Raw genomic sequence first — 10,613 nt, 5'->3', positions numbered from 1 at the left:
AGAGATTATTGGAATGGAAAGAGAAAATGTTATTGTGGTAGTCATAAACTTTTAAGATTGTAGTCCAGTAATTCTTTTTTATACGTTGGATCTAATAAATGAATTCATATTTCGCATGTAGGTAGCTACCAAACCTCGTACAATTCAAGTAATAATGCCACGGATTACATTAGATGACGATACTCCATTATCAGCTTTGATCGATTATTAGGACAGGTGTCAAAAGTATGATTTCCTTAAATCAAGTTTCTTCTCATCAGAGATGGAATTAATTAAGTCTATTCCTATGAAAGTGATCGTTGCTTTAACTGCACTAAAATATCACACTAGAGCGCGAGAATTTTCAATACTTATATGCCATACAAGCTCATTACATGCAACAAAAGTGGGATAAATGTCTGTACATCAATCCGTCCAACAACGGGCTTAGGATGTACACATCATTTTCATTTCACGAATAGCACCAAATGATCCAACATGCAACAAGGTCAATGCCTCACAGCGGAATGCATTCTCAAGTCTCGTTTACCAGCCGCACAACTTTGTCCTAAAAGATTAACTTGTTAGAGGGACGAAATTTTTGAGACTTATTAACCCATTAAACTATCATTTTGAATACCCTATTAAATATTTTGTTTGTGTAAACAAATTAAATAAAAATCATAAAATATCTTATTTTAGATAATTTTAAAAAATTATGTATACTCGTACAATATTGATCATCAAACTATTCAACTTAAATAAGTTGTTCTATGGTTTATATAACAAATTATGCCAATCAACTATCAAGTCCTTTTCGAGATTTGCTTAAATTGATGCATGTCAAATCAAAATGAGCCACGAAATATAATAAAATATACATATTACTGATTATTTTTTTAAATTATATATCGATCACATAATAATCATATTATACTTATCATATACTAATTAAAATATGATCAAACTCCATTGAGGAAAAGGAAAGTATCATAATTAGAAGTGACATCAATAAGCAATTTTAAATCCAACCAAACAAAGCAATCCTAAATAAACTACCAATATATATTCAGATCCTCAAAAGTTGCTTTAATTAAATTGAAGTGGCTGATTATTAGAATGCCATTATTGGACGAAATGCCTCAGCCATGAACACAAAAATTTCTAAAATTTCATTTTTTTTTGGTAAATATAAGTTTCATTAATAAAATAAGATTTTACAGTACACCAGTGCTTAACTGGTGGTTTCTCCCTCGAGAGACCAAGGAATACGCCATAATCTATATAACGCACATGAACTAACAGAACGTAATAAATTAATACTGATAATCCTCTGTCTAATATCTTCGACAATGATGACGGCCATGATGCTCGGTGGTTGCTCCGTATGCTCAAAACATCTCAAATTTCGTTCCCTTCAAATGTGGTAAATACAAGCAGCAAATAGTGCATGATAAACTAAATTAATAATATGTTTTCCTCTCCATTTCTTGCAGCTCACTCAACATCTCGTTGTCACTCTCTATTAGGCCATTCAAACCGAACTGCAATTCCATTCATTAAAGAATAGGGAAAACTACAATTTACTTAATATAATATGAAAAGATAATAAAAAAACTCTTTATAAAAAGTAAAATAACAATTATCTTCTATATTTTGAAAAATGAAACAAATCATTCCCTCTCTAACTATTAATAGGGATAATTTGCTTCATTTTTTAAAACGTTGAAAATAATTTACTAATTTTTTTTTTCATTAGAAAGCATTTACTTATTTCACATATGACATGGGATAAATTGCATTTAACTCTTTAAAAATATCGTAAAAACTCAACAAAAAAAAATCAAAAATATTAAATTAAATCTAAATTAATTATATAACAAGTATAATATTAAACTTAAATTAATTATATAATAAATATAACATATCTATCGTATAATTAATATCAAATCAAATTCTCAATCATTACACTTTAGTTCCAACAAAAGTAATTGAGATAAGAGTTTTTCAATAGAACTCATCGACAAAACTGCCAACCTGTTTATTACATTCTACATGTTATTACATCTACAGAACCTACGCGTTCAGTTCGCCAACGAGAGAACAAGGAAACAAATTACATAGTAGCCAAAACACAAAGCAAACTGCATTAAGCAAAGACCCTCAAAACAACTTCATACTCAATCAACCTCTTCAATCTTCGGCCCTGCACCACCGCCGGAGCTGCTTGTTCCGCCGCCAGGCATGCCATCACCCATCGGCACACCATCACTACCACCTCCGCTTTGATACATTTTTGAAATAATTGGATTACAAATGCCTTCCAATTCCTTCAGCTTATCCTCTAGCTCATCAACCTCAGCCAGCTGATTCCTATCTAACCACTCAATAGTCTCCTCCACCGCCTTCTCGATCTTCTCCTTGTCGCTCGGATCCAACTTTGCTGCGAATTTCTCGTCCCTCACCGTGTTCCTCATGTTATAGGAATAATTCTCCAGACTGTTCTTCGCCTCCACCTTCTTCTTGACGTCCTCATCCTCGGCTTTGTACCTCTCGGCATCCTTAACCATTTTCTCTATGTCCTCCTTGCTCAATCTTCCTTTATCGTTCGTGATCGTTATCTTGTTCTTCACACCGGCCGTCTTGTCCTCTGCCGTCACATTTAGAATACCGTTTGCATCGATGTCAAAAGTCACGTTGATCTGCGGGACGCCTCTTGGCGCTGGGGGGATGCCAGTGAGCTCAAATTTACCAAGAAGATTGTTATCTCTAGTTCTTGCACGTTCGCCCTCGTATACTTGAATCAAAACACCGGGCTGGTTATCCGAATACGTAGAGAAAATTTGCTCTTTCTTGGTGGGAATGGTGGTGTTTCTCGGGATCAACACTGTCATAACTCCACCGGCAGTTTCAAGGCCAAGAGACAACGGAGTGACATCAAGGAGCAACAAGTCTTGAACCTTCTCATCGCCTTCCCCTGTCAAGATTGCTGCCTGCACAGCTGCGCCGTAGGCCACGGCCTCATCCGGATTAATGCTCTTGCACAGCTCCTTCCCATTGAAGAAGTCTTGCAAGAGCTGCTGAACTTTGGGAATCCTAGTCGATCCACCAACAAGCACCACCTCATGGACCTGAGATTTGTCAATCTTTGAATCTCTCAAACACTTCTCCACAGGGTCCATACACTTCAAGAACAGATCCATACACAACTCCTCGAACCTCGCCCTTGTTATTGTGGCGTAAAAATCGATCCCTTCGAACAAAGAATCGACTTCGATCGTCGTCTGAGTGGTGGAGGAAAGAGTCCTCTTGGCTCTCTCACAAGCAGTTCTCAGCCTCCTCAAAGCTCTTGCATTCCCACTGATATCCTTCTTATGCTTCCTCCTGAACTCAGACACGAAATGATTCACAAGCCTGTTGTCGAAATCCTCTCCTCCCAAATGAGTGTCCCCCGCAGTCGCTTTCACCTCGAAAATCCCTTCTTCTATAGTCAGCAGAGACACATCGAAAGTCCCACCTCCCAAATCAAACACAAGAACGTTCTGTTCACCTCTTCTTGACGCCTTTTTGTCCAAACCATAAGCTATGGCAGCGGCGGTGGGCTCATTGATAATCCTCAGCACGTTGAGCCCAGCAATTGCTCCGGCGTCCTTAGTCGCCTGCCGCTGAGAGTCATTGAAATATGCAGGAACAGTAACGACTGCGTTCTTGATTTGATAACCCAAGAACGATTCCGCAGTCTCCCTCATCTTGGTCAGCACCATGGACGATATCTCCTCGGCAGAGAACTGCTTCTGCTCCCCTTTATACGAGACTACGATCATGGGCTTGTCGCCTGGTCCAGCGATCACCTTGAACGGCCAGAGCTTCATGTCGCTCTGCACAGAAGGGTCAGTGAATCGGCGGCCAATGAGGCGCTTGGCGTCGAAAACAGTGTTGTGTGGGTTCATCGCCACCTGATTCTTGGCGGCGTCGCCGATGAGCCGCTCTGTGTCGGTGAAGGCGACGTAGGAAGGAGTGGTTCTGTTGCCTTGGTCGTTTGGGATGATCTCGACGCGGTCGTTCACCCACACCCCGACGCAACTGTAGGTTGTGCCGAGGTCTATTCCAATAGCCTTGTTCTCCTTGGTAGCCATTGAAATCAAAGCAAAATCTTGACGATAATAGCAAAAATTACTGTATATTAAGATAGAATCTCCGGCAATAGTTTATCAGAAAGACTGAGAGAAAATAAGAGGAAGGGTGTGTAGATATATGGGCTCTCAGACGGTTCCTGGAAGATTGAGAAGAGGTGGAGTACAAGTAGCTGGAGAATTCCAGAAAGGGAGAGGAGTTTTATGTGACGAAAAAGTCCTCAAGGAAAATGGGATTTTCATGAAGAGAAATGAATGGCGCTGGGGTGATGAGGAGGAGAGAATGGGAAATTGCGTGGTGAACGGCGGAGTTTATCAGGACGCAGGCGGTGGTGACTTGGAGAAAGTGACGTGGGAGAGTCGTTGTGGGCAGAGGTACTGCTGAGATGTCGAATTGCTGAAGGGGGTTCCTTACACGTGGCTGGCTTTTATGTTTGGGTGGTGAACGGCGGAGTTTATCAGGACGCAGGCGGTGGTGACTTGGAGAAAGTGACGTGGGAGAGTCGTTGTGGGCAGAGGTACTGCTGAGATGTCGAATTGCTGAAGGGGGTTCCTTACACGTGGCTGGCTTTAAGGTTATGTTTGGCTACGCAGAAAATGACCAACGCTTTGAAAGTTCGTCAAAATTTTGTGGATTAAATACAGTTTGCACTCATGAATTAGACATAAAGTGTATTTATCCATATAAAATATAACAAAATGTGTCTTTATAATACAAGCTATTTTTTTAAAAATAAATTACCCTTATTATTTGTATCCCTAAATATATTTATTACAATCATTCACTTAAATATAATTTAAATTATTATATATTTTTTTAAACTAAACACTGCCAGTAATTTATTATTTTTATGATTAGAGAATCGGTATGAACTTTATAAATTTACAATCTTTATACCTTTTATATAATTGTTCAAAAATTTATATAATTTTTGCTCGTACTGTTACATTACCAATAAATTTCAAATATTGCATTGATATATATATACATATGCTGTAAAATATTCAAATCTATAATATTCTATAAATTTTTTAGTAATAATATAATTATTTTAATTATGTGTACATGTAATTGAATAAAAAATAATAAGTTATATAACATACTTTTTTACAAAATTATATACATTATGTATTTATACATATTTTTAACATAAATAATTTACTTTGTAAAACATATATGTATATATTGACCTTTTAAATACTTTTTGTATTACATAATTTATAAAACCATATATATATTAAATAGAATCTCAGTAAAATTTTAAATCACTAAATATATTTTGGGGGGAGATTTTTAATAAAGCATACTTTAGGAAATAAAATAAAAAATATAGGTGTGAAAAGGGTATTTTGTTATGTTACAATCAAATTATTTTATATTGAGGTTTTTATTATCTTTCATACTTTAGAAAGTAAATGTGATTATATGCATGCAAAATATATAACAATTTTAATGTTTAAACATTATTATCTTTCCCAACCCATTTTTGTTCTTCACCAGAACTCAGGTGAGTTTTCTTGGCCTTCATATTTTTTCCTTCTTCGCCATTTAATGTCTTTTTTCTTTTCAAGTTAAAAAAAATGTAACTTAATTTTTGTTTGATCTACTCATTATTTGCTTCGTCGAAGGAACGGTATACACTATTGGCATGTATTTTCCTTCATTTTTCTGATAGATGCGAGTTAGATACTCCTGTGCACCAGCCACAGATTAATTTCCCAGGGTGTGTTTTTATCGACAACGTAAATCAGTTTATTGGACATTCCAGAAATTATAAGCAGTCAGAAAATCAATGAACCTTTTATTTTTTTAAATATTCATAAATACATTATTAAATTTATGCTTTAATGTCATTATCTATTTATTTCATTTGGCATGATATTTATTTTTTCAAATATTGGGTTAATTTGGTTCCCAATAAGTTTATTTCAACCAACTGAGCTCAATTCATTAACTTACACAAGTACATCCTCAAGAACTCCTTCGAGGTAAACTACAGAACGATCGGCAAGTTGAAGAACAACCTCCGTTTCTTTCAATCGGCCAACATTCAAAGATTCATAGATGGTAAGAGGCATAATATTGATTGAAGCACCCAAATCACACATTACGTTTTCTATTCCAATCTTTCCAATTTTGCAAGGTATAGAAAACGTACCTGGATCATTTCATTTAGGAGGTAGTTTTCTTTGAAGAACGACAGATACATTTTCTCCCATACTTACTCTTTCATTACCTCTCAATTTGCATTTGTTGGTGCACAATTCCTTGAGAAATATTGCATAGTGAGGTATTTGTTTAATAGCATTGACTAGGGGAATATTTACCTCAACTTTGAGTAAAGTTTCAAGAATCTCCTTTTCCTCTTCCTCCTATTTGGACTTGGCGAATCTCTCCAGGAAGGGAGGTTTGGGCACGAATACCTTAGGACTTTCCTCGCTGACTTGGTTGGATTTTTCAGCTTGTTTTGAAGCAATTTTGGGTTCATGCTCTGTTTTGCCTTATTCTTCGTGCCCATGCACAACTGAGTTTTTGTCATCTATTTTTTCCTATTGTGCATGCCAACGCCTAGTGGTATTTTCAAGTTGTAGCTCTTTTCCACTGCACAAGGTAATAGCACTAACGTTTTGTTTAGGATTAATGATAGTTTGGGAGGGCAACTTACCTTGAGATTCCAAGCGGTTGACGGAGGAGGCCAGTTGGCTCATTTGAGATTCCGAATTTTATATGCTCAAGCGGGTTTATTATTCAAATTGTTGGGTGCTCAAGGCGAGTGTTTTCGTGATATCCTCTAGGGCCATACCACTATTGGGATTGGTTTGAAGTGGTGGTGGTGGTTGTTGGTGTGGAACCCTTTCAAGGTTTTGAGGTTGATTGTCATACCTCAAATTTGGGTGATCTCTCCATCCGGGGTTATAGATTTTGGAAAATGGGTCATATCTCCTTGGTTGTTGCCCAAAAAATCCACCGACGACGTCAACATGTTCGGTTGATTCTTTGTGAGTGTAGGACAAGCGTCGGTGCAATGTCCCAAAAATGTACATATCCCACAAGTCTTGACTTGTTGAATGCTTCCCCCTATAAACTTTTGAACAAGAGAAGTAAGTTTATCTAAACGTTCATCAATAGAAGTACTTACCTTGTTTACCCTTCGTTGGGGGATTGTCATTTCTACTACTGAATTGTTGATTATTAGCCGCCATGGTTGCGATTAGTTTCAGATGGTCGGGAATTTGGTGATGAGAGAAACTCTCCACCAATTGCTTGAATCTCCCCCAATACTCATAGAAACTTTTATCGGAGAATTGGCGTATTTCACTTATTTCCTTCCGGATGTTTGTTTTCCTTGAAGCGGAGAAGTAGTTCCCAAGAAATTATTTCTTGAGCTCATTCCAACTAACAATAGATCCCGAAGGTAAGGAGTATAGTCAATATTTTGTTTTATCGCCCAATGAGAATGGAAAGGCTCTTAGCTTGACTTATTCTTCGGTGATTCCTTGGGGTCTCATGCTGGAACACACCACATGGAATTCTTTAAGGTGTTTGTGCGGGTCTTCACCTGGAAGGCCACGAAAAGTAGGAAGTAAATGAATGAAGCCAGATTTAAGTTCAAAATCAACATCTAAAGTAGGATATTCAATGCAGAGAGGTTATTGATTTAAGTCAAGGAAAGTCATCTCTTTGATCGTTCATTTCGGATTTTGGACCATGACTTCATCTTTAGAGTTGCTAGACGTGGACACGTCTAACTCGGAATCTACTACTAGTTTGGAAGAAGTAGAAGCCTCTTCCTTGTGTTGCTTGATTTCCTTTTGGAGTCTACGAGCGGTCATCCGATCTCTGGGTCAAATTCAAGTTCACCTGTACAAGAAGAACGTGGCATAAAAATCAAGAAACAAGAAAAAGAAATTAATTTAAAGATACCAATATTCGGCAACGGCGCCAAAATTTGATGGGCGTCGAATCCACCAAAATAATGCCTACGAACACTTTTGTAGAAGTGTGAGAAGGGTCGAATCCATAGAGATTGGTTTTAAATTAATTCCTTCAAAAATAAAAATAATTGGGGTGGGGGGGTTGATTGTGAAAAAGAATAAAAATAAAAACTAAATTAAACTAAAGGACTAATAAAATTAGAAGAGGTAAATATAAGAGAAGAGTATTCCCATTAAAGACAGGATCCTGCTTAATTCCACGATCAATCATAGATGCAAAGATAACAATCATTCATGATAGATAAATTGATTATGGTCATTGATATGACCTAACAACCTCACATTTTCTTACCTTGTGGATGGTCAAGGAACGTTCGTTGACTAAATCCATAATCAGTGAACAACCTTGGGAACGTTCTCAAGATTTAATTTACCGACAACATTAAGAATTAGAAAGGCCTAATTCTAACCAAAAAATTCCCACGAGGATTTATTTAAATTAGATTGTGCATTCCCCACAACATAATCGAAACTTCTACATAATCAATTATGTTATATCACCACTAGTTATTGAACTAAACAAACAATTACGGATTTGCAAGTTTAATTGGCTAGGCAAAAATATTCTTGATAATGAATAACGATACTTATCATTCATAAATCAAATTATTTATAATGAAAGCACAGAGAACAACACAAATACCAATATGAATGAAAGTAGAAAGCATAAATTAGATCTCACAACTTGTTGGAATAAGCATTCACCAAGTCTTCAACCGAAATGAGAGGACTAGCTAGACATGCTCATGAAAGAACGCATGAAAAGCAATGTAAAAAAATATCATAAAAATACAGAGAAATAAAGAGACGAGAATTCAAGGTCTGAAATTCCCAAGAGTTGAAAAGTGACTCTTAAAGTGAATTACGTTACATATATATACTAACTAGATACCTAATTGTACTAGGATTAGAAGGGTAGATTCCTAATTGAACTAAAAGACTAATGGAAATAAAATTATTATCCTAATTAAACTCCTCATTCATCAGAAGGTAGTCCAAGCAGCTCCCAATTCTTGCCAGAAATCGAGTTTGAGTCTTGTCCAAATTTCTATTTTGGTTCTTTTCTTCATTTTTCGTTCTATTTTTTCTTAGTAGACCAATGCTGCAAAATAATGTTTAATTAGGAGCATTTTGGTCACAAAAAAAGTCAAAATATCACATGAAATAAGCACAAAATGCGATCCTATTAGTGGCTTAGGTCAAAATTGAAGGGAAGACCAAGGGCTGAGGGGCTAATCAATATATGGCAGGAGTATCATATCTATTAAAACTAGATCTCGTGTTTGTGAAAGCAACCAAACATTGCCTCAAATACATTTTTCTTCGTTGATGAAATCATCAAACCGCTACAATACCAAGGCACTTCTACAGCACTATCTGGATGAAGAAGGTGGACAATGCGTTCACCAACATGCTATACTATCAAGCATGGATAGGCCAGAAATAGCCAATCCCCTATCAGCCAAATGAGATTGCACTTCAGTATGCTGCTGACGTCGTTAATCGATATGCAAACCGTCAATGGCCCGTTAGACTTCATAAAAAGTAAGTTGAGTGTCCTCCACCTAGCACCTCCCTTTTGGTTTTGGGAAGACAAGGCGTTCACATGGAATGAGGCCACAAATCGAATGCTAGGTCATCATAAAAACTAAAAGAAACGGATTCAGGTATATAGATGTCATCTTATGTAACCCCACTATATTATACCAAAAAATAATTAATGTGATCTAAATATGGATGTTTTCATGTGAAAACATCATCGTTGCAGCAATGCCCTTTCCCAAAAGCATATCGTTACCACGGCAAGCCGAGTTGGGAGCAGTTGTAGAAAATCTTCAATATGTCGGCAGATTTGGTAATGGAGGAGAAGGGGATAGGAGGGATTCACGTGCCGAGATAGATGTTCTTGAAGGCAACAACCATGATTCTGATGTAATTTTTTTGGGGACAAAGGAAGATGAAGAGCCAGAGGTCGTGGATGTCGTTTCAAGTGAAAACGATGACTGAAGGTTTTCTCCCAATGACCTTGAACAAAAAGTTTATGTATGATGGGTTTTGTTTTTAGTAATTAGTACCAAAACAATGTGTTGGTGTCTTTTGTTTTTACTATATACTTGTGTGTTATGTTCATGGAGTAGCGTTATGTCTATGTGAAGGTATTTTGCATGGAACAATATTTCGTTGGACGAGTACCAAAAATGGGAGCTTGTTTTGTGTTTTGGTAGTAGTATTGATGGAAGATGTGGGGTCAACGAGGTAGTCCTATACTTCCTTTTGCCAAAATTACTTAGTAAGAACTATTTGTTTGTCTTTGCAATTTCTAATGTTAATATACAAACAGCTGGAGAAAGTAAATAATATTTTACCGTAGAGCATCATTATTTTTGAAAAAAAGAATATGGAAGTTCGACTAGTATAAGATCACAAAAAATTTTAATCATATTATAATTATAATTTAGATGTTATTGAAATTAAAGATTATTTTGAAGTTCTAATGAAATGATT

At 36.5% G+C, this 10,613-nt stretch overlaps 1 protein-coding gene across 1 annotated transcript; it reads right to left on the bottom strand.

Annotated features, from left to right (window-relative positions):
- Window positions 1,971-4,349, bottom strand: LOC105162907 (heat shock 70 kDa protein). The gene has a single exon (XM_011081082.2). The coding sequence runs from the start codon at window positions 4,113-4,115 to the stop codon at window positions 2,160-2,162; it is 1,956 nt and encodes a 651-aa protein (XP_011079384.1). The 5' UTR covers window positions 4,116-4,349; the 3' UTR covers window positions 1,971-2,159.

This window comes from Sesamum indicum, linkage group LG5 (assembly GCF_000512975.1).
Source record: "Sesamum indicum cultivar Zhongzhi No. 13 linkage group LG5, S_indicum_v1.0, whole genome shotgun sequence".
Lineage (NCBI taxonomy): Eukaryota > Viridiplantae > Streptophyta > Magnoliopsida > Lamiales > Pedaliaceae > Sesamum > Sesamum indicum.
This window is presented reverse-complemented; position numbering and strand designations above follow the sequence as displayed.

Excerpts from the sequence above, each read along its gene's own strand:
- LOC105162907 (XM_011081082.2), bottom strand. The coding sequence starts at position 4,115 with ATGGCTACCAAGGAGAACAAGGCTATTGGAATAGACCTCGGCACAACC.